General features: G+C 36.8%; 1 protein-coding gene across 4 annotated transcripts in view; it reads left to right on the top strand.

Annotated features, from left to right (window-relative positions):
* Positions 1-25,549, top strand: part of LOC113109117 (rap guanine nucleotide exchange factor 4) — a 54,938-nt gene that overhangs the window by 26,922 nt on the left and 2,467 nt on the right. For 3 of the 4 annotated variants that reach the window (XM_026272673.1, XM_026272676.1, XM_026272675.1), the window contains 21 exons: positions 907-979; positions 1,512-1,576; positions 7,133-7,183; positions 7,268-7,374; positions 8,298-8,419; positions 9,511-9,694; positions 9,950-10,034; positions 11,215-11,275; positions 11,433-11,509; positions 11,731-11,877; positions 13,935-14,032; positions 14,134-14,219; positions 14,426-14,504; positions 14,672-14,822; positions 14,947-15,035; positions 20,417-20,447; positions 20,539-20,617; positions 20,875-21,021; positions 22,480-22,577; positions 22,701-22,826; positions 24,841-25,019. In XM_026272673.1, the coding sequence (XP_026128458.1) occupies positions 907-979; positions 1,512-1,576; positions 7,133-7,183; positions 7,268-7,374; positions 8,298-8,419; positions 9,511-9,694; positions 9,950-10,034; positions 11,215-11,275; positions 11,433-11,509; positions 11,731-11,877; positions 13,935-14,032; positions 14,134-14,219; positions 14,426-14,504; positions 14,672-14,822; positions 14,947-15,035; positions 20,417-20,447; positions 20,539-20,617; positions 20,875-21,021; positions 22,480-22,577; positions 22,701-22,826; positions 24,841-25,019 (2,135 nt within the window). The remainder of the gene's footprint in view (positions 1-906; positions 980-1,511; positions 1,577-7,132; positions 7,184-7,267; positions 7,375-8,297; positions 8,420-9,510; positions 9,695-9,949; positions 10,035-11,214; positions 11,276-11,432; positions 11,510-11,730; positions 11,878-13,934; positions 14,033-14,133; positions 14,220-14,425; positions 14,505-14,671; positions 14,823-14,946; positions 15,036-20,416; positions 20,448-20,538; positions 20,618-20,874; positions 21,022-22,479; positions 22,578-22,700; positions 22,827-24,840; positions 25,020-25,549) is intronic. The other variant, XM_026272674.1, reaches the window with a different exon arrangement.

Genomic DNA, 25,549 nt, shown 5'->3' with positions numbered 1-25,549 from the left:
ATGATATTGTTTCTGTAATAAAATATGATGAAGTCTGCTATCTTTAACACTGCGAAGGTCACATTTTGATATGAATGCATTGGATGTAGTGTGCATAAAGACACTGGTACCTGTGATAGTATTTGATGTGTACTGTACATTAAGAGCTCTGTGTCAGTAATGTGCACATGTATGTGAGCCGTCTGATCTTTGGTTCAGAAATATTGATTTAATCCAGCGTAATCCTTTCTGATCTGCAGTTAGACCTGATTAAAGAGATTACAGACGACGACTCTCCCAACTCTTCCTCTCAAACTGCGTTTCTTATTTGTGCTCAGACGAGTTCATGGTTCTGGGCTGCAACTCTAAAGCTGAACTTGATTCTAGGAGACTATGGCACGAAATTTCATGGGATGTTTAGGCGAGAGAAACCTTGTGAGGAAGCAGACTCAGTTGGGGGACCAGGTTTATGCTGGTTTTCATGTGTGTATTAGCCATGTCTCTTACAGCTTTTACATCACTGAGCAAGTGTGTGTGTGTGTGTGTGTGTGTGCATGTCTGCGTCTATTATGAATTTATGACCAACTCTTTTACTCATAAGAAATGTTGTTCACAATCCATTTCCTCCACATTCTGATGTTAGTCCAAATGAAACGGGATTTTCAATCAAAAATGTAGGGCAGGACTTGATTGGATCATGAGAAATGTCTCTATATAGTAAGCGATAAGCAGAAAAATGACATTTGTGATGCCAGATATAAAGGAAAGTTTTGATGAAAAACTGAGAAAACGATAACCATAACTGATGAAGTTTGTCTGAAAAGACCAGGAACATGTACTAAGTAATTTGGCTCAAATTGAGTATCGTGGTGACATTATTTGACTGTTTTAAGTCATTCATTCATTTCTACGTCTCGTATCTTTCAGAGTTATCGTCAGTGTATGGCTGGTCTGCTGGTCCCTCCCTACGGTGTTATGGAGAGCATCCCGCATACTGACAGTAAGTGCACACACTCGTCTCCGTTCACCAAAAGAGATCATTCTAGATAAGATAACAAAATATACGTTTTCCGAACTCTTTTTTTTCAATCAAGCAAAAATCACGTTTCTTATACAGTATCTTATACGTTTCTTTTTTTAAGTATCTACACATTGTGATCTGCTCTTGATAAGAAGAGATTTTTGCTGTTATAAAATGAAGTAAACTAGCATGTTTCAAAGTTTTATAACTCTTCTTTTTGTCTGAGATTTCTATGTTGAGTAAGCGTTGTATATGGCTGGAGTTATTGTTTCTGAAGGAGAAAACTTTTGTGTGTGTGTGTGTGTGTGTTCCTCGCAGCCCCTCAGGACCCATTAGTGAAGATTACACACATCCTGCAGCCCCACGATGACTTTACACACTATATTTAATCTTCTAACTTAACTACCACTTCTGCTGAATCTGCTGATCTTGACTAAATGATGCGGCTCAATATTAGATCTGATATATATTCATCATATCATTCTTTTATTTGGTTTATTTGTTTTACAAGGAATGCCTGACAAAGAGAATCTGGACCACGGCTCACCCGGATCATCATCCAAACACTTAAATAAGGTTTGTTTTAAGCTTGTGTCTTTGAAATCTTTCATCTCTTCAGTCAGGCCACATGTTCACTCATGTCTGTCATCATCATTTACTCAACCTCATTCTGAAAGTTCCTGATTTCCATTCTTCAGTGGGACACAAAGTGTCTTGAGTGGTTAAGATTATGCACTTTTCTGACTCTTAACTATTATAGTTATGTATTAGCGTGCAGGACACTGTGCATCTATTGTAATGTCAAACTAATTACATATGTTTCTATACTGCTATATTACATAGGTTCTCCATGCTCAGTTTTATCTGCATAAAAACTATTTTTGACAATATAAGATGTCCTGTTTGCTCATATTGTGAGGTGGTTTGTGAATAAATTAAAAATCGAAAAGGTTTGATTTTTGAAATTGATAGATTTTTTTTTAAGAAAAAAAAACAGACAGTAATATTTCTTAATAACTTGCTATTGTAGAAAGCTAGAAACATGACAAAATTAATTGTGAAAGTGTTGAATGTGCACTTTTAGCATACTTCATGTCTTAAAGATACATAAAACAAATACTTGCAAATAATATTAAATTAATGGGGAAAAACCTTTAAGTATAGTGGCCTTTGATTTAATTAAAAATACTTTCATGTTTCTTATCACATTTTAATAGTGCGCAATGCTGCAAAATGTTATTTTAAAGTACTTTTATACTTTAGTTTTACATTAAAATTTTATATATATATATATGTGTGTGTGTGTGTGTGTGTGTGTGCGCACATTAGTGCTGTCAAACAATTAATCGCATCTAAAATAAATAAATAAATAAAATAAATAAAAGTTTTTGTTTACATAATAAATGAGTGTGTTTATTTTTTGTGTATATATAAATATAAACAAATGCATGTATATATTTAAGAAAATATGTTATATAAAATCAAATATAATAATATTAATATATAAATATAGATGCATGTAAATATTTTAAAAATATGTAATGAATGAGTGTGTATTTATATATAGATAATAATAAACACAGTGCACACTCATACACGCTTCTGTAATTCAACATTATACAGTAGTTCTTCATACTTAGAAATAAGGTTTTTTTTGTTGTTGTTTTTTAAAGAGCTGTCCACTGAAAGTTTCTTTGGTGACCAGAATTGTTCTTCTGGGCATTTCTGTGAAATCCTCCCTTTGGAAGTTTTGTTTTGAAGAGCGTACTGTGAAATCTCATACTAACTCTCTTCACACCTGACACCAGGAGGCAAAGCTAATGATGAAACAGCTCCAGCTTCTCTTTTGTAGATAAAAAAGTGTCCAAAAATGTGCCGAGAAAAAGATTTTCTCCTAGCCTGTTCATGAGAAGCTTGTCGAAGGCCATCTTAAACAGTCTTTGACTCCCCTAACATGCAAAAAGAGTTTGATTCTTGTTATCTCTCCTGTTTGCGTCAGTCCTGATATGACTACATCCTTCCTTCCCACCATCTCCTCGACAGAACAAGAATACATTTGTTTGAATTGTAAAATGAACTGGGCAGCTCTGGCATCCTCTCTTTCTCATTTCTGTGTACGTGTTCCTGTTCCTCTGACCTCTCGGGTCATTTCCAGTCCACTGCTCTGACAGCCAGCGTGTCTGTCAGTTTTACCGCTGCAAGTTCTTCTGCTTTATTTTTCTATAGATGCATCCAAATAGGCCGGCGATCGATAGCAGCCACAGCACAGACTCTGTGATTTACATAATGGTGCTGTTTTATTCACTTTAATGTGTTTGTTGCTTAGGTTAACAGAAGGAGGAATCTGTCTCGTGGATGTACAGGATCGTTATGCAATGAAGGATGTAGTAAATCATGCTGTAAGATGCTGAAGAGCTCAGCTGACACACTTAAATTGATTTGAACTCGGATGAGTTGGCTGTTAATACTGCTCACAGTCTGTTCTGTCTGAGTTAAGCTCTGCACTAGAGTAACTTCAGCTGGACTGTAGACAGAATCTGTTTGTTTGGAACAAAAACTATTTTGAGATATTTTTGCTTTTAAGTTCCAGTTAATGGTCTTTTTGAACTGGGAAGACATTCTGAGTTCTAAAAGCAAGTTTTATCTCTCTCTCTCTCTCTCTCTCTCTATATATATATATATATATATATAGACGGTTTCATCGGGCGCACGCGCCTGGACCTAAGTTAACTTCCGGTCTGTGTTGTGTATATCGGTCTGGCTGCGGTGCCATCTACAAACGCAGTTAAAGTTAAGGTGATGAGTAGACTGAAGTTGGGCTCAGGTGGTTGTGCTGCGGGATGTGTTTCCCATACATTTATTTATTTTTGGAGACTCGCCACAATTTTAAAACTGATCGATTTTCAAAAAGGCTTCGTTAAGTAAACATGAGTAACGTTACGTACTGCACGTTTAATAATTCCTTCCATTTATATGTTTAAGTATCAAAGCGAGGCACAGGTGTTTTTATATCGCTGTATTTCTGAAGGAGGACTTGCATGTTATATGCCTGATAGCAGCGTGTTAGCGTACCAGCTCTGCTTTGTTTACAGCTGTTACTGGGGAAACCTCTATTTCTGGCGCTTTATTTCTATGCTTTAAAACATCTCCTGCTGGCAAAGAATGAATTTGCATTTTCATTAAGTCCGCCTGATCCACGCAGCAAACATTTTGTTTGTTATCAAAAAATATCTACTCTAGAGGGACTTGGCTGTTGTTATTTATTCTATTTGGAAGCCAACCGGAAGTTAAGTTAGGACCACAAAAGCGCGCATGCGCAGTAACGTTGGTTTATGTTGTTGCCGTTGAAACCGTCAATATTTATAAGTATATATAAGTGCTGTCAAATCATTAATCGCGATTAATCGCATACAAAATAAATGTTTTTGTTTGCATAATATATTAACATAACCTATTTTTCTGAAATGTATACATGCATGTGTGTATATTTATATATACACATAATAAATATACACAGAACACACACATATGTATATTATGTAAACAAAAACATTATTTTGGATGTGATTAATCGCGATTAATCGTTTGGCATCACCATTCACCATCTTTTCCCAGCCACTTTTTCACAGTATAACGCAATATCTTTTGTATTACAAGTTTTCTGAAATGTTAAGTAAGCAAAAACTGAATTATTTAATTAAATATGGGGGGGGGGGGGTGAAATGCTATTTCATGCATACTGAGTTTTTTACACTGTTAAAGAGTTTTACCCGAGCATTTCACCCCCCCTTTAAAGGATCTTCCTTAAATGGAAGATGAGACTCTGATTGGTTTATTGCACATTACGCCCAAAAAGCACCCATTACTCATTAAAGGGGGGGTGAAATGCTCGTTTTCACTAAATATCCTGTTAATCTTGAGTACCTATAGAGTAGTACTGCATCCTTCATAACTCAAAAAAGTCTTTAGTTTTATCATATTTATAAGAGAAAGATAGTCTGTACCGATTTTTCCCGGAAAAACACGACTGACTGGAGGCGTGACGTGTGGGCGGAGCTAAAGAATCACGAGCGCCAGTAGGCTTTTGCGTGGAGAGCGTTTGGAAGCTGTGACACAGATCCAGAGGCTGAAATTTAACAAGAGCAGCATCAGCAAAGGCTTCTCTATGTGTTATGTACTGAAACTGTATATATTTGCTTAGCGGTTTTGGAAAATGACTAAGTTCCACTTTATGTCGTCTTTTTTTTTTTTTTTTTAAGCTGTACATGTGGAAAGTGCAGTTTGATGACAACATCGCATGTTGTTTACTTGATGTGCTTACGCGCTGATAGCGAAGTTAACAACACAGAGATATTTGAAGCAGTTTTACTCACCGCCTGCGGTTCCAACACACGATCGTTACCCTTTTCCGTTGGGATTGCATTATCCTTAAGAAATAAACGATGTGCAAACCCGGCGTCAAACTGGACCTTGTTTGTAAAACAAGCATCTTCGAAATGAAGGGAACAAACACAAACACTTGCACAATTCCGTTGATGCTCTGTAAAAATAAACTCCATCCACTGGTCCCTTAATGCTGTTTTTTTTGGTAATCTGTGCAGGGTTGTCTTGCCCTAGCAACCAAAAACACACTCCTTTTGTGACATTTCGTGACGATCTCGCTCTGATCAGTGAAGTCTGTTGTGCTCTCAGTGCTGTGCTATACGGGAGCGCACGCTCTTCCGGCAGAAGTGCCTCAGGACCCATATAAGGAAATTCCGCTCTATCTAACGTCACACAGAGCCATACTCGAAAAAAACTTTCCGAAACTTGTGACAAACCGGAAGTAGTATTTTTGGAACAGAAATACTCCTTCAAACGTACAACTTAATTTTTGAAACTTTGTCCATGTTTAGCATGGGAATCCAACTCTTTAACAGTGTAAAAAACTCAGTATGCATGAAATAGCATTTCACCCCTCCCCTTTAAGAGAATAGGCACAACCCGTTTAGACCATGCGCCTGGGCGCGCCATCAGCTGGACTGTATATACATCGATGCATTTCTTTACTTGGTCTTAAAAAGGTCTTAAATGGCTTTGCCTCTAGTTTTGTACCTTAAATTTAATCTCATATTTTGTTAAGCAAATCTGTCACACTGTCAAACACTCTGACTGTTTGACAGAAGCAGTGTGAAGTGTGTGTAGTAATAATCACTGTAGAGTTTGATGATGGGGCGTGTGTTGTTGTAGATGTACAGTCTGGGTGAGGATGGTCATGAATAATTTAAACGGTTTGGTTAAAACTGCATCAGACTGGCCCTTCTGCTCGAAGCGCTGAGAAACACTGCAGTATAACAACATGACATGAATTATTATGTAATATGAGAAGAGAATAGCTGGACATCAGCAGAATTCTACACAAGTTGCTTGAGATGGCATTATTTCTGATATTAAAGCACATGACTTAATGCTGATGGGTTTGTTGTGAAAAAATGGTACTTTAAAATACTTGGGTACAGCCAAGTTTACTCACCAAAATTTAGTTGGGCGTGTAAATATAGTTTACATCAATGATGCATTAAACATGAAAGAAACATGCTAATTAATCATTTTAATGAAAATATAGGTATAAAGTTTCAAGAAAATCATAAAAAGTTAGTGCGGTTGTGTGAAAATATAGAGAAAGGGGTGAAATGGAGTTTATTTATTTGTCTTTTCTCCAAAAAAAAGTGTTCAAATGTTGCTTTCTGAGTATCACAGTTTGTCATTTTATTTATTTATTATTTTGACTATACATTTGAATTGATAGCATTATTGTTAGGGAATCCCCTTCACCGACTGTTATTCAAAGCCAGTTTTATGCGACTCAGCATATTGTAAATTCTTTTTGGAAAAGCCATGCCTCAGCAAATGTGACGTTATGATATTGCTCACTCTGCTTTTTTCCGTATATATGGAGTCAGTGTGCCTGAATATTTCACAGAAAGCAGTCATTTACAGTTTATTTAAGAGTTTTACAGTTTACTCTGTCAGCCAGAAATAATATACACTTCAGCTGTCTGCCAGTATTTCACTGTTTTGTGTAAAGGTTGCCAAATAACAAATGAGCTAATAGTCCTGCGTCCATCTCATCCGCATTCTTTTGTTTTCCAGAAATCATTCATTCAAAGTCCCACCAAACTTCACCCCAAATCCATCGCTCAGGTATTCCTGCCGTCCAGCTGTCACTCTGTTTGTGATGTACAGTCTGGTTTATGTCTGTCTCTCTCTGCTCTGTTTGTGTCTCAGGTGCCGTCAGGAAAGATCCTGCGGGCAGGTAAAGTGTTACGAATCACCATCCTGTCCCGAGCACCTCACATGATCAGAGACAGGAAGTACCACCTTAAAACATACAGGTAAGTGTAGTCTTAGGATTGTACTATTATTATTATTATTATTTACTGTGTTGAATATTTTAGAATTTATTATATTCTTATATTCTAAAGCAGTGTTGGGAAGGTAACACTGGAAATGTAACAGGTTACAGATTACAAGTTACCCAGTTCACAATGTAATAAGTAGAGTAACTATTTCAGGTACTTTATTAAAGTAATGTAACGGATTACATTGGATTACTTTCTGATTACTTTTTTAAATGAAAGTTCTAAATTGGAATTCTCAGACATTTAAAGCAGGCAGAGTTAACCTTACAGTAGTGCTCAACACTGATTACTGTCACACTTTCACAGCCCTCCTTCACTTGAATCAATTGATTTTATTTTGAAAGCACAGCTACTGAAATATGACTTTAGCGCCCCTTTTTACTCTGAAATCATTCTGAGGTTAAATGCAGATTTAAAACCATAAAACAAAATAGTTTAGTAGCTATGATCCTGTTTTGAAATCAAATCTTTGCATAGCTGTGACAGTAATCACTGGCATCTAAAAAAAAAAAATAAGCATATACATAAACCCAAATAATTATCGAATAAGCATGTGTCCTATTCTGTGTCCTAATGAACTCCTGAAACATTGACGTCTGATATATTAAAGCAGTCACTGCAATTTATGAAAGAAATCAATTAAATCTGTTTGTGTGTTCAAATATTATAGCTGTAACCCCCTTTGTAGTCGTTAACATTTTCATAAGTAACTGTAATTTTACATATTTTCTCAGTAACTGTAACAGATTACAGTTACTTTTATTTTGTAATTAATTACGTAATTCCATTACATGTAACTAGTTACACCTGAACACTGTCTATAAGTCGTTAAAGACAGCTCTCTCTCTCTCTCTCTCTCTCTCTCTCTCTGTGTGTGTGTGTGTGTGTGTGTGTAGGCAGTGCTGTATAGGCACGGAGCTCGTTGATTGGCTGATGCAGCACACTTCCTGTGTTCACTCGCGTGTTCAGGCTGTAGGGATGTGGCAGGTGCTGCTGGAGGAGGGCGTCCTAAACCACGGTGAGTGTGTCATCTCATCACCCAGAAGTGAAAGAAATTAAAACAGTTCTAATGTTATGGGGGAAAAAAAACAGATAAATGTTAAATGTTTTTTTGAATTAATTTGAATTAACTGTGCATTAATTAACCAGCATTAACCATCATAAGAAATTCTTCTTGAGCAGCGAATCAGCATATTAGATTGATTTCTGAAGGATCATGTGACACTGAACCCTCACTCAGGGACTTGTTTAGTAAGATTTTACCAGAAAAGATTTTAGAATTTTGAGCATATGTTAATTAAAAAAATCGAATAATTTGATATTCCATATTTTTGTGTTTGTTTGGTTTTTATTTTGTGTTTATGTAACTTTTTGCCATTAAGCTGCTTTAGATGCTGAAATGGCAATAAAAAGAAATAACTACTAACTTATGTGACACTGAAGACAGGAGTAAAGATGCTTCAAATTCAGCTTTGAATTCGAAAAATTGTAACATATATTCAGATAAAAATTGGAATAGTATTTCACAATATTACTGTTTTCACATATTTTATGAAATAAATGCAGCTTTGCTTGAGCATAAGAGACTTCAAAAACATAATCCTACCAACCCCAAACTAGTGTGCATGCAATCATAGCATTTTTCTGTACTTAAAACTAAAATATTATTTAAAAATATTGAACTGATTTGAATAAAGGCATCATATATTTAAAATATTTATAGACGATATATTTAAAAATATTGAACTGAACTGAATAAAGACATCATTGCCTAGAGCTGCTTTACAGCTGAAATGCAAGTATTTTTTATATCAGCGAACATTAACATGAACACACTTTTATTTTCCTGTTTATTGAAATGGTATTTTATAAAGCACTATATAAATAAATGTGATTGGACAGCACAATTGAGCTCTTGACATTTAGAAAATGTCCTTTCACAAGCTTTGTACCTTATTTGCCCCTAAAGGGTACATATTAGTACCTTTTAAAAAGGAGAGCACGTTTGTATCTTTTGTATTTTTTCATCGAGTGTAAAATGAGCCACACATGAGTTTCTGTGTTATATGGTTGGTCTGTTTTACCGGTTTGTTCTGTGTTTGGCTGCAGTGGACCAGGAGCTGAGTTTTCAAGATAAGTATCTGTTTTATCGCTTCCTGGAGGATGAGACCGAAGACGCACCCCTCCCCAATGAGGAGGAGAAGAAAGAGAGCGATGAAGAGCTACAGGACACCCTCCTGCTCCTCTCTCAGATCGGACCTGACGCCCATCTGCGAATGATCCTGAGGAAACAGTACGTTCTTCCTGTTAATATGAGTCCGGACTCTGGCTTATTAAGAGAAGATCTGTATCTGCTTCTGCTCCTGTTTGGCTGCTTTCCTAACTTTCGTCTGAGAGTCTTTAAAGGCAGATTAGACTTTTATATGTTTGCTTTAACTGAAGGAGAGACCTTCTGAAGGTCCTGGGAGATATCCTCTAATACCTGCGCCTTTTAAAATGTCAGAATCAGTTTCAAAGTCATCTCTGTGCTCCCTGCTCTTCTCTGCAGGCCTGGCCAGAGGACAGTAGATGACCTGGAGATCATTTATGAGGAGCTGCTGCATATTAAAGCCTTATCACATCTCTCCACCACTGTAAGTGCACATTATAGGAAGTTAGAGGGAATTAGTTTGGTGTACACACATTTCAGTAAATAAAAAAAAAAATCCTGTTGTACTGTATATATATATCTATATATATATATACAGTACAGACCAAAAGTTTGGAAACATCACTATTTTTAATGTTTTTGAAAGAAGTTTCTTCTGCTCATCAAGCCTGCATTTATTTGATCAAAAATACAGACAAAACTGTAATATTGTGAAATATTATTACAACTTAAAATAATTGTTTTCTATTTGAATATACTTAAAAAAATAATTTATTCCTGTGATGCAAAGCTGAATTTTCAGCATCATTACTCCAGCCTTCGGTGTCACATGTAACATCAGTCGATCACATGATCATTTAGAAATCATTCTCATATTCTGATTTATTATGAGTGTTGGAAACAGTTCTGCTGTCCAATATATTTGATGAATAAAAGGTTAAAAAGAACTGCATTTAGTCAAAATAAAAATAAAAAATTCTAATAATATAAATTCTGATAATTCTTTTTTTTTATTATAGACTTTTTATTAATTCAACACATCCTGGCTGAATAAAAGTATTGATTTATAAAAATAAAAAAAATAACTGACCCCAAATTACTGACCAGTAGTGTATAATGTTATTACAAAATATTTATATTTTAAAGACATAACTTTTCTTAACTTTTTTTATTTTATTTTTTTACTTTTTATTCATCAAAGTATCCTAAGAAAGTATCACATGTTCTGAAAAAATATCAAGCAGCAGAACTGTTTCCAGCTTTGATAATGAATCATCATATTAGAATGATTTCTAAAGGATCATGTGGTAATGATCCTAAAAATTCAGCATTGCATCACAGAAATAAATGATAATTTAAAGTATAATAAATTTAAAAACAATTATTTTAAATTGTAATAATATTTCACAATATCACTGTTTTTTCTGTATTTTTGATCAAATAAATGCAGGCTTGATGAGCAGAAGAAACTTCTTTCAAAAACATTAAAAACAGTAATGTTTCCAAACTTTTGGTCTGTACTGTATATATACAGTACTGCATGCATGTGCATTGTTAAAAATATCATTTGCTTTCAAATGAAGGCAATTTTCCTTTTTTGATTTTAACAGGGTGACATGTTTCATCACTTGTTTAGAGTCTGATGTATTGTGTTTTCTCCTCAGGTGAAGAGGGAACTCGCTGCTGTTCTGATATTTGAGTCCCATGCCAAAGCAGGCACAGTGTGTAAGTGTCAAAATCATTACACCACACAAATGAAGTCAAGCCATTCAGGACTAACCAGCTTTAAATGAGTGCTGTGAGTTGTGAGTTGAATGATGTGTCTGTGCTCTGCATCAGATGCATGTGTTTGCTGTTCATTATCGATCTCTTCTGCTCCTAGTGTTTAATCAAGGGGAGGAGGGCACGTCATGGTACATCATCCTGAAGGGCTCCGTTAACGTGGTGATCTATGGAAAGGTCAGACTTGTAATTCCCCACTAATGCTTCCCATTCAACAGACTAATTAAGTGTTTAATATGTTCTGAATGATGCAGACCAGCTAATCGCTCTCAAGCCAATAATAGTGCATGTAGACTGTGCCAGGAAAAGTGTGTGTGTAAATTAAATTACAGCTGGAAGATGTTTTCATAAGCGTCTGTGGTCTTTGTCTGGTTTGTCTGGGTCCCGTCTCGCTGCAGGGTGTAGTGTGCACACTACATGAGGGAGATGACTTCGGGAAGCTGGCTCTGGTGAATGACGCACCTCGGGCAGCGTCTATCGTCCTGAGAGAGGACAACTGCCACTTCCTGAGAGTGGATAAAGAAGACTTCAACAGAGTCCTCAGGGTCAGCGCGCATTAGTCACAACAAAACAAATGCACTACACTGAGAAAAGGGCTTTGTTATATACTCTACACTGTAAAAGTGCTAACATATATGTTTTGATTTGTTGATGTGATATTGAAATTATAATATAACAGTTAAAAAAAAAAATAAAAGTTGATTCAGTGATGTTAAAAAGTACTTTGGAAAAAAAAAAAAAAAAAAAAAAAAATTAATATGCAATTATAGTATACAGTATATATATGTTGATATTTAACTTTTACGTTCATTATTTATTTTATTTAGAATTAAAATTGTAATGATTTAAAAAATGTTTATTTGTGTTTTTATTTAGCTTTAGTTTATTTGATTTACATTTAATTGGTAGTTTACAAAATGTCAGTGCTTCAAATTATTTGAATTATTTAAAATTTGAATTATTAATTTCTAATTGTTGCTCATCTAATATTTAGATTTTATTTCAGCTTTTTTTACTGGGTTTAGTTAACAATAATAGCAATAACAAATACCATTGTTATTTTAGTATCAGTTTTTGAACACTTTTATATGTTCTGTTTTCACATTTTATAGTTTTAATCATTCTGTTGTGCTTCGTCATTTAAATTAGTTTTTTTTTTGTTATTATTATTCTTTTATAGCTTTAAAGTGCTTCAACCTGAAATAAGTTATCTTTTTTCATATTTTATTTATTTATTTTCCAAGTTACAAAAATGATTTTGGTTGCACTTGGTTTCACAGTATGTGCACTTATCTGTACTGTACTTACATAGCTAAGAAAGTGCTGGGTTATATAAGGTAACTGCATGGGTTCAGGTCAGGTTCAGGGTTAGTACCTACTAATACAACAAGTACATGCAGAACTGTTACAAACTTAAACTTTTAATTTGAAAAATAATACAAATGAAATGTGTGCAGCAGACATGTGAACTCCAATACTGTTTAAACGCATCCCAGAATGCAACTCACAAAAGTGTGTGTCCACAGAATCTAGATAACGCAGAAGCTGAAAAAACAGTGTACTGTTGCTAGTGTACTGTTTGCTAATGTGCTGTTGGTGTAATGACTATTTACTCATCGTCTAACAGTTTTCTCTAGCTGCATTGGTGTTGTGTTTGTATGTATAACGGGTCGTCCATCAGCAGCACAGGAGAATCTCTCTCCCAGCGCTCGCACAATAGAGAGCTGAGCTCAGGAAAGCTGTGTAAGCGGAAGCTCAGTCTGATAGTGAGGGTGTGTGAGGCTCTCAGTGTGGCTTTGTCACACACACACAAACAGGATGCCTACTATCTAAACTACTATCAGATTTAGTGAGATTTCACATTCTAGGGTCATTTATTGCATAGTTACAGCATGATGCAACCGGACAATCTGAAAACAATCTGTACTCACTATCAGTTAGGATTTATAAAGACTGCAACAAATATAAATAAATAAATGCAGTCTTTAAATGCAGTCTTTAATGTGGCATCATTAGTTGTCACACCTTTTCCTTATTTGTTAAAGTAGATTATATTTTTATTTATTTTTTACAGTCAGTTCCTATTCAAACCTTAAAGTCTCGAACACAAACTACTGAACATTATTATTCAAGAAAAAAAAGATACAACAGCTGCACACTGTATCTTGGTGCAATGATAACGTGCCCCTGTCTTCTCTATGAAAAATTAGTAATTAAATGTATGTCGTATTATTTATTAATCGGAAGTTTTGAACAACTCTCAAGTCTAATATTTGAAAGTCAAATTTCACATTAGTAAGTGAGGCATTTAGACAAAATAGGTTGGGAACCTGTCTCCCTCTGCTGGTAATGATGCTGAAATGACACTACAGAAAACATTACAGAAGTGACATTGATCATTCATAAATCAGCTGTATGATCTGAGCTCATCAGTGCTGTAATAGTGAGTTTATTGCTGCTAAACTACTGACATCAGAAACCTTGTGTCCTGAACATGATCACGTATCATCTGTTATGATTTGTTTCCTGTGTCAACCTAACCAGTCGTTTAGATCAAAACGCTTGATTAAGCTGAATTTATTTCTTATTCATTCTATTTCAGGATGTGGAAGCAAACACGGTCCGTCTGAAGGAACATGAGGAGGATGTGTTAGTTTTGGAGAAAACGAACAACAGGGCCTCCACTTCCTCTCCTCTCAAGTACATTTCTGTTCTTCTGACATTGGGGAATTTAGGAATACTATGGAGTAACTGTAAACTGCTGTATATATTAACAACCTCAAACTACGCCTGTTCTTCAGGTACACTGTGATGTCCGGGACTCCGGAGAAGATTCTGGAACATCTTCTGGAGACAACAAAACTCGACTCCCAGTTCACAGAGTCAGGTACTTTGAATTAAAAAAAAAATCTAAATGGCCAACTCTAAAAATATACATTACATAATGCATACATTAAACATGCATTTACATGCATTTACAGAAGAAGTCAATCACAGTAAACAGAATTAGCTCAAAATCACTTTACCAGGATTCATGTTGAAAATTGTAACCAACCACCTTTAACTAACTTTTCTTTTTCTCTGTCTCTGTAGATCCTGCTCTGGATGACTTTTTGCTTATGCACTGTGTTTTTGTCCCGAACAGTCAGCTGTGTCCTCTACTCATGGCTCAATATCCTTTACAGCTGTACTGACTGATTGTTGAAATATATAACTGTCTATAATCTCTGTAATTCATAAGCTTGGTAAAAACGGTCAATGTGCCATAGCTGTGTCCTTTATGAATATTGTTTTATTCAATAAATGAGAAGGTCACTAAAGTCCTTAGCGCTCGTTCACCTATCATTCTCAGTCGTCTCAGGGCAGTGAACAGGAGCGGATGGATTACTCTCTCAATAACAAGCGCAGGGTGATTCGTCTGGTCTTACAGTGGGCCGCCATCAACACAGACCACCTGCAGGAGGAGGACAGCTCTTTCCATTTCCTCCAGGTCAGGAGCTCTGATCTGCTCTGCCGTGTTTGCTGATTCAAGTTAACCAGTTCACAAAGCTGTCCGTTCATTTTGTAGAGACTTTCTTGTGTTATTGTTAGTCTGAGCGTGTTGTTTGTTGCAGGAGTTTTATGAGACAGTGTTTGAAGATTCCAGACTCATTCCAGCTCTCAAAGAACAGCTGCCTGAATTAGAGAAGATCATCAAGCAGAAGTAAGAGCACAGTCTTACAAACCTGTTTTTTATATAACAATTTATTGAACCTTAAAATCTGGGTATCATATTTGATAAATCAGGCTTTTATTGCTCATACAGTATAATATGAGGCTCATACTAAAGGTGAAACCACCTCAGTTTTATTCAGAGGCGCTGAGAGCAAAATATGCTATTTGGTATGCTATTTGGTGCAAATGCTGATTCAAATGACCAAAAAGAAAAAAATAATTCAGATAGTTTGTAATGTAAATCGATAGATAGATAGATAGATAGATAGATAGATAGATAGATAGATAGATAGATAGATAGATAGATAGATAGATAGATAGATAGATAGATAGATAGATAGATAGATAGATAGATAGATAGATCGATCCCTAACATGGCGATGGGGACGGGGTTGGAGTTGATATGTGATGTCATTAACCTGCCTCTGTATCCCGGATACAAAGGCAGGTTAATGACACACAACCACCCCGACATATATCAACATAAGCAGATTTCTCTGTCGATAATCAAGATGATATTAGGCTCATTCTCCTATATAATGTATTAAATTATAATAATAATAAATATTTGTATTTTTATTAGACAGCCTATTATAATTTGTCTATCAAACTGCACAGGTATTTCACTTCAGTACCGCATTTCACACACACACACACACACACACACACACACACAGCGCATGCGCAAAAAAGGATTAGAGCCTGTCACTGAAGAAGTTGTAACGCTTTGACTCGGATAACTCGTTAAATCCATGAAATGAAAGAGATAGAAAATGAGGAGTTGGTGTCCCACACATTTAATGGCTCATACACGGCAAAGCGCTCTTCTCAAACATGAGAGATTAACTCTTTCTTGCATTACAAATAAAGACAAAATAATAACAAGGCGGCAGAGCGAACTTCTCACGTAGTTCTTCTCTTAAAGACTGATCACTTAACTTGTACCACTCACTATGTGGTGATGAAGCAAATTTGTCACAGGACACGTAACATGACAGTTGCGTCCAACTATATATGAACTAGCTGTTTAAAATACAGTATTTTTATCGTTAAAGTTAGTTTATCAGTATGTTTTTAAGTATTGTTTTTAGATTATAGGTGATTCCATAAGGCTCTCTCTCGTGCACCTGAGCAGTTTAAAACACCAAATAGTTCTAATATGACAAGAACAAAGAGTCTCTCTCTTTCTCCACCCAAGCACGATGATATCGTGTATCGTCAATCTCACGGGCTGACGATATGACAATTTGAAAAATGACCAAATCGCCCAACACTAGCTGGAACCTCCGAAGGCTCCTCCGTCCAGGGAAAGAGTGGGGGCTGGAAACCAAGTATGCATTGAAATGGTGTAAGGTTGGTGGTGGATTGCCTGAGGGAATTTTGGGCATACTTGGCCCAGGGGAGGAAGCAGTTCCAGCATTGCCGATCATCTGAGCAGTATGACGGAAGGGAGCGTCCAAACTTTTGGATCTTTTGCTCAGTCTGGCCAAACATACAAAAGTTGAGGACCCCAGTCTGAGACAATATCCTCTAGTAAGCTGTAATTTCATAACACATGGTGAAAGAGACTTAAGGGCGGTGGGAAGGCCTATTAGGAGTAGCAACTTGCATGCTTTGGAGAAACTATCCAAGAGCACACACTTGTGGTCTTCCAAATTTGGGAGATCAGAGACAAATGTTCACTCTGATGTGAGACCAGGGTCTTTGGGGAAGAGGCACGGGAGCCAATTGGTTGAATGGAAGATGGCGAGAGGACTTTGACATTGCACAGACTGAGCAGCTGCGGACGTACTTGATGACACCCCTTGACCATACCGGGCCAACAGTACCAAGCTTGAATGAGTGAGAGGGTAAGCTGGCTGCCTGGGTGTCCAGGGTTTGGTAATTTATGAACTAAGCCCAGAAGGGTTAATCGCTAGTAGGATGCAACGTATGTTTTCCCTTCTGGGCATCCGGTTTGTTTCCGGGACGGTAGGTGATGATGAAATGGAAGCATGTGAGGAACAGGGTCCAGCATGGTTGACGGGGGTTTAGGCATTTTGCATCTCTTATGTACTGTTGGTTCTTGTAGTCTGTTATGATGGTGAATTGAAAAGAGGCTCCCTCCAGCCAGTGACACCATTCATCAAGGGCTAACTTGATTGCCAGCCATTACCGGCTTCCTATATCATAGTTTTGCTCTGCAGGGGTCAGCTTCCGGGAGAAGTATGCGCAAGGATGGATGCGGGGAGTCTCACCATGGTACTGTGACAGCACGGCCCCAATTCCGGTGGCCGAAGCGTCCACCTCGACTACAAAAAGAACTTAAGGATCCAGGTGACGAAGGATGGGGACCATGCTGAATGCTTCCTTAAGGTGGTGGAAGGCTTCATGAGAACCGAGGTTCAAGGACAGAGACTTGGGCTTGCAGCTTAACATGGAGGTGAGAGGCACTTTGAGCTGACTGAGCTGGTGAATGTATGGTCTATAAAAGTTGGCAAATCCTAGGAAACACTTTAGTGCCTTCACTGACTGTGGAAACAGCCATTGCTGAATGCAGTTACCTTCCCCTGGTATATCTGGATGCCTTCCAGATATGCAATGTAATTTCTCCAACTTCAGATATAGGTGGTGTTTTTCTGAGCTGCTGAAGTACCTGCGTAACATGGTGGCAATGCTTGGCAAGGTTTAGGGAGTATATGAGGATGTCATCGATATTTACAATCACAAAATGATGGAGGAACTCCTGGAACACCTCATTCATGAAGCATAGGAAGACGACATTACCCAATATTCGTAGTGGTCTGAGGGTATGATGAATGCTGTCCTCCACTCATCGCCCACCTGTATCCTGATGAGGTTATATGCACTCTGCAGGTCCAGCTTGGAGAATATGCAGACACCACAGAGTTCGTTGGGAGTGGCTGGTACCATGAGAAGTGGATACGGCAGCTTCACCATCTGTGAGTTCAGGGGTCAATAGTGGATCCATGGCCTCAAGCCTCCATCCTTTCTGCCCATGAAGAAGATGCTTGAGGCAGCAGGAGATGTGGATGGCCGGATGAAACGTTGCTGGAGAGCCCCCTTGATGTAATTCTCCATTGCCCTGTGCTCCGGGATGGACAAGGGGGTAAACTCTACTTTTGGGGAATTTAGCTCCAGGCAGCAGGTCGATAGCACAGTCCCAATGCCGGTGCGGTGGAAGGCGGGTGGCTGCCTGCTTACTGAACACATCCTGAAACTCCTGGATCGCTCCGTGCAGGGCAATCGAGTGGAGTCCATTTGCATGGGTTCTGGTACTGGAGGGCCGGAAACGGGTGAGGCTAACTGGATGGTGGTGTTTTGCGAAATGCAGGAGGCATGCTACATGAAGATCTCCAGTCCCACGTTGTCGTCATAGATTGCCCTCTGTGTGTGAAGGTGGGGATTGAGCCCAAGGCAAAAACACTCAGCAGCGCAGCCTCATTCCATCCGCTGGTGGCAGCAAGAGTGCGGAACTCGTCAATTGATAATTTTCCCTGACATAATTGCAGGAGCTGGTCTTGTTTGGACAGCGTACAAGCAGCAACACCAAATACCTCCTTGAAATGGTTGGAGAAAGCTTCAAAGAAATTAATAATGATACTTTGGGCATTCCAGATCACTCTTGCCCACAGGAATGCTTTACCGCTTTATAGGGAGATGAGAAATGCTACCTTTGATCGCTCTTTAGTAAACTTCTGTGGCTGCATCTTGATGAAGAGAGAGACTTGGAGCAGAAAGCTGCCACACCCAGCTACGATACCCATGTAGGATGCCGGGATGGCCATGGGACATACAGAGGCGGGGGCTGGTGTCAGGATAAAGGTCGTACGGAGGTCATGAACACATGTTATGAGACACAGAGGTATAGTTTCTCTCAAACAATGTTTTTTATTGAGGAGACAATGGAGTGAGCCAGGTGATGACAAGAGGTGAGTGAAGCATGAGGAGAAGGTTCTGAAGGCTTAGCTTGCAGTAACAGTTGTCTGGGGGATGTCTGAGGTAAGGAAACACAAAGGTAAGTCAATAGACAGTTCAGCTAAGGTTGTGAACAGTAGACTGGACAATGTGCATGAGAGTCGTGAGCACAGATATATGGAGGTTTAATGAGCTGCGGCAGGTGCAGGGAATTAGAAAGGAGGTGATTGTGATCTTGTTAACGTTGATGTTGATGACTGTTTGATTGTGTTGACTGAGGTGACTGTGACTCTCTGACAGACACATGCATGTACTGTGTGTATTAACTGTACATTTTCATTTATTCATTTAAAGAGGCAAATAGACACAGGAAGTACTCGTAATGGTGAGGTGGTGTTGGCGCAGTGGATAAGACACATGCTATTGGTGTGAGAGACCCGGGTTCGAATCCACTGTGAGACACCAATGTTTCCCTGAGCAAGACACTTAACCCCTAGTTGCGACCTCTGACATATATAACAGTTGTAATGAATAAATGTAAATATAATACCAGGTTTCAGGAATTGTTCAACAAGCTACACTGTGGATTACATTTTTTTATATATATTCTCTTCTTTAGTGAAAGTCAAGATTCACATGCACAATTCATGGAAAATTTACAGAAAGTCTAATAAAAATGTGTAGAAAATATGCTTGACAGTTTATGTTTTGAGTTGTAAGACTACTGCACAAAGAAATATATAATACATTTTGAGCAACATGACAATGGTAACTGATCATTTAGGAAACAGCAGACAAATGTACGTAATCAATTGCATGAATGTACCAAATCAATCACAACTTGTTCAAAAGAATGAGAAACTTTTTATGATGTGCACAAGTGACTAGATTATGTGGAGGTTGAACAAGTAGCTTTGAGAATGTTGTTTCTGAGAATCTGAGAAATGCAACATAGCAACTGAGAAAAACTGTATTTTGGATGCGATTAATCATTTGACAGCACTGATATAAATATCAGTTTTCACTCAGTATCTTCCAATAACATGTTTGAGTAAGATCATATTTACATGCTTATTTTTATCGTCAAAGCGCTGTTATTTTTTGTTGTGTGTGTGTGGAAAACATATCATGTAAAGCAATACAATCAGGATTGGGGGATGAATAATTAAATGATCCTTAAAAAGCCTGGTGTATCTTATTTGGTACTCACATTTTAACTCGATTATTATAAATAATCATGTATGGATAATCAAGTAAACATAAGTTGCTTCAGTCCATCTTTCGTCTTTTTTTGTAAAAAACTGTGATCATATTGATAATGTAGAGGTCTCAGAAATGTGCCAATTTATACTATAATAAAGCAGTTTTTTTGTTTTTTTTAATCGGACTGATAATGTTAAGAGAAACCTTTTATGTAATCATAATCATAACACTCATAACATTTATTCACAGCTGTGATGATGGCCGTCCCTCTCAGAAAAAGGTGAGGGGAAACTAAAAACAATCAAAGTTTCTGTACTATTCTATTTAGTGCTGAATAAGTGTCATGTGATAGTCTTTCTCCCTCATTTCAGCACAAAGTCCTGCTGCGTCAGTTCAGCACGGGGAATGACAGACTGCAGAAGAAACAGCCAATCAAAAGCACAGACGAGAGTGAGTCTGTATCTGCTCTCTGTTGTGACTGACTGAACACTAGTCTATCCTGTGACTAATTTCACGTATGTGATAGAAAGACGGGAAGAGTCACAAAAAGAAGGTTCAAAAGAGGTTAAGACTTTAGGACAAAGAATAGATGTGAAGCAATGATGTGTATCTTTAATTGAAGTTAATAATGTTCTGTGATTAAAAACAACTGATTGTCAATGTTTAATGTCAATGTTCTTTTCAAATGTATGTGTGTTGTGTTGAAGTCCTCTTTAAAGTGTACTGCAGTGATCATACCTACTCCACTATCCGAGTGCCTGTAGCTGCATCTGTCAGAGAGGTCATCACTGCAGTTACCGATAAACTGGGGTCAGGAGATGATCTTCTGCTCATCCACCTCAACTCAGCCGGAGGTGAAAACACACACACACGCACGCACACATGCACTCACACACACACACACTCTCACACACAAACACACACACAAGCTATTTTTCCATTCTTATCCTCCTATTGACAGCCATTTCCTCTATTTTCATTGGCGTTTGATTAATTGTAGGGTGATTAATTCCATGTTTGCAGAGTGTGCTATCGGACTGACTCTTATCTCTTTGACCTCTGGCTCCGTCTTGCTGTAGCATTGTATCGTACTGTCGCGTTTTGCTGAACTTTGCATTTTTTAACCCATTTAATTAAGACTATATTACATTTTATATGCAATTCTGTTGACTGGTTTAAGTATACTAAAAACGCATTGAAATAAAGTAAGAAGCAATCCTTTTTTAAAAGGTTTTGCTGTTTAAAAAGAAGATAAAAGTGTGATACTTTCTGGGATTTTCGGCAACAACATACAATAAAAGCTGATGTAAGAGGCTGTTGGTTAGAAATCTTAGTTTTTGTTCTTTTATAAACACATTAAGTCTCATAAACTAATAGTAAATATTAGATTTGTGCATTTTTGGAAGAATGTGCAAGTGGTGCTTACAATATATAATTTGTTATTTTTATTTATTTTTTTATGTATTCATCCTTACAGCATCCAAGATGTAGATTAGTTTTTTCCTTAGATTTGAAGAAATTGGAAAATCACATCACTTGCTCACCAGTGTGTCCTCTTCAGTGAATGGGTGCCGTCAGAATAAGAGTCCAAAGAGCTGATAAAAACATCACAATTATCCACAAGCAATCCACACCACTCTGGTCCATCAGTTAACATTGTGTAAAACAAAATGCTGCTTGTGTGTAAGAAACCAATCCATCACTGTTTTAACTTCACTTCTGTCACTTCTGTCCAAAATACCCATACATAATCTATATTAACACTTCCTCAGTGAAAATGTACACCCCCTGTTTGACCTCACATCAAAATCAACAGATTTATTTGTTTTGGACTGTTTGCTTTGTAAACTGTGCTTGATCTTTGCATACCTCTCTCCTGATTCAGATGAGACGTTTTCACCAGAGAAAGCAATATTATAAATACAGGATTCATATTTTAAAGTATCATCTTTTTGTTTTACAAGACATTAACTGATGGAGTGGAGTGGTGTGGTATATTGTGATATTTTTATCAGCTGTTTGGACTCTCAATCTGACGGCACCCATTCACTGCAGAGCATCCATTGGTGAACAAGCGATGCGATGCTACATTTCTCCAAATATGTTCCCATGAAGATACAAATGATTTTCTTACATGACATAAGTTTTTAGCTAATTTTTATTTTTGGGTGAACTATTCCTTTTAACGTATTTAAATATTTAGCGTAGTTATTTTTAATAAGTAACTTCACAGTGTAGTCATTTGAGAAGCAGCTGATTACTCACATCTTTAAAAGCAGAATGACTGATGACTGTGTGTTTGTGTTTCTCAGATAAAGAGCTTCTAAAGCCATCAGATGTGTCCATCTTCTCATCTCTGAGCATTAATGGTCGTCTGTTTGTCAGCCCGAGGGACCAGATCGACTCTTTGGTGTGTAAGAGCCCCCTGAGACCGCATTTATAACACACATCAGCTGTAAACACACAGGATCAAACGTACATTAGCTTATTGACTGGCTGATAAACTGATGAATCGATCGACTCGTTCATGCAGACCCCGCTGCCCGAGCAAGAAGGGCCGTCTGCAGGATCCATGTCCACCTTTGAGCTCATGAGCTCAAAAGATCTGGCTCATCAGATGACTCTGTACGACTGGGAGCTCTTCGGCTGTGTACACGAGGTACAAACACTTCTAACACGTTTTAAAATGTCTTGTTCACCCAAAAATGAAAATCCTGTCATTGTTTATGCACCCCTCATGTCATTTCAAACTCACTTTAGTTCATCTTAAAACACACAAATGAAGTTTTTTTTTAATAAAACCTGAAAAGAATCTGTCCCTCTATTAAATATCCATGCAACCAAAATATATTAAAAACGAAAACGTGTAAAAGTAATCCAAATGAATAAAGCCGTTTAATCCAAGTTTGCAAAGACGTAATAGATTTAAATGATGAACAAATTTCATTTCAACTTTTCATTTTCTTACATATAAACATGATCAGTGCTCATACAGTTGTGATCATAAGTTTACACACCCCTTGCAGAATATGTAAATATGTTAATCATTCGAAACAAAATAAGAGAGATCATGGAAATTGCATGTTATTTTTATTACTATTACTATTTCACATAATAGATGTTTATTTATACTCCATAAGAACAAAATAACAGAATTTATAAAAATTACCCCTTTCAAAAGTTGACATACCCTTGAATCTCAATACTGTGTGTCGTTTCCTGGGTCATCCACAACTGTTTTCTGTTTTGTGATGGTTGTTCATGAGTCCTGCGTTGGTGCTGAACAGTTAAACAGTTAAACTTCCTGCTGTTCTTCAGAAAAATCCTCTAGCTCCTGCACATTCTTTGGTTTCCCAGCATCTTCTGCATATTTGAACCCTTTCCAACAGTGACTGTATGATTTTGAGATCCATCTTTTCACAATGAGGACAACTGAGGGACTCATATGCAACTATTACAGAAAGTTACTGTTGGAAAGTGTTCAAATATGCAGAAAATGCTGAAAACCAAAGAATTTGCAGGGATTTTTCTGAAGAACAGCAGGAAGTTTAACTTTTCGGGACCAGTGCAGGATTCATGAACAACCATCACAAAAGAGAAAAACAGTTTTTCATCATCCAAGACACGACACAAAGTATTAAGATTTAAGGGTATTAATCCAGCTATATTTTTTTTCTTGTGGAGAATATATATATATTTTATTATATATATATATTTATATATATTTTTTTTTTTATGTGAAATAGCTTATTCAGGATTGTACTAAATAAAAAAAACATGCAATTTTAATGATCATTTTGTTCAATCGATTAACATATTGCATATTCTTCAAGGGCACAACTTATGAGCACAACTATAAACCTTTGTGAAAAATAAATGAGCTTTATTTTTTTGAATGTGTACTTGTAGTGTGCTTGTAAAATATACAACTCAAATATTTAAAAACTGTACTTGCAGATCTGATAATATTAATAAAACAAAAGTGTACTTCCAAGCGAGTACACTTCCAAGAAGCACAATTTGTAATATAATATAAAAAGTCCTCTTTGTAATAATCTCAAATGAAAAGTTTTACCTTTAAACACATTTTAAATGATTGTTTCTCATTTTCCCTGTAGTGTATTATTCAGTATTACGTTTAAAGTAATGCATTTACTTAATTGCAACTTCATCATTACAAATATATTTAAATATACATGACAAACAAGTTTTAATAAAAGTGGCAACATACTGTAGTATATTTTAGTTTACCATAAATATTTGGCAGTGCATTCAGCAGTAATTTAACCATATTTCATATATCAGATAATAGAAGTGATTATGAAATCGCATATTCAATAAAAAGTCCTAATTAAGTGGGTTAAAATTTCAACTGATTTCATTTAATATAAACTAAACTGTAATATGGTTACATTTCATTGCAATATACTGTGCAATTTTTAATTCTTTGCTGTTTCACTCGATTTAAATTGTATGGAAATATTAAATTAAAATCACACTTACTGTATATATATATTCTTTTTGCAGTAACTCTTTCAGAAGTATGCCACAGTCTTCTTTTTCTCCAGAGTTCTAAAAGAATCTTCATCATTCTGTCTGTACATTTATAATGTAATGTATTCATCACCATCTCCAGTAGAGTTCAAATAAGTGTCTGTCCAATTGTGTTTTAGCATGAGCTGATCTACCACACGTTTGGCCGTCAGCACTTCAAGAAGACCACGGCTAATCTGGATCTGTTCCTGCGGCGCTTTAATGAGGTCCAGCTGTGGGTGGTCACAGAGGTTTGTTTGTGTCCCACGCTCAGCAAACGCGTCCAACTGCTCAAGAAGTTCATCAAGATCGCCGCGCAGTGAGTCTTCACTCATAAACATGTGACGTGTGTGTGTGTGTGTGTGTGTGTGTGTGTGTGTGTAATGGGTCATTTTGTTCAGAGGAGCGTTTTAATGATATATGTACGCATACTTGTGCTTATTATAGAAATTATACTCTAAAAGAATATACTTATTGTGAGTGCAAACTAAATGTAATGCTTCTGGATGCTTAATTGCATTTAATTACAACTAAATTAAAATAAAGGTTACACTTTATTATAAGGTGTCCTTGTTACAGTCTAATTATACATTTAAGTATTGAGTAATATTAATGAACTACACAAGGGTTACTTGCATGTAGTTTGCATAATTAATTCTTATTATAATAGTAAGTAAATGTAAGGTGTAACAAGGACATCTTCAAATAAAGTGTTACCATAATGTGTCATTTGTTTAAATTCAAATTAAATGCAGTAAGAGTGTTTTCTGACCCACTTAAGTAGAACTGAAATACATCTTTACATGTATTTTTATAATTAACTCTATTGTCTTTTAAATGGTTAAGTGT

This window comes from Carassius auratus, chromosome 9 (assembly GCF_003368295.1).
Source record: "Carassius auratus strain Wakin chromosome 9, ASM336829v1, whole genome shotgun sequence".
Taxonomy (NCBI): domain Eukaryota; kingdom Metazoa; phylum Chordata; class Actinopteri; order Cypriniformes; family Cyprinidae; genus Carassius; species Carassius auratus.
The sequence above is the reverse complement of the archived record's forward strand: the minus strand, read 5'-3'. Positions and strand labels throughout refer to the sequence as shown.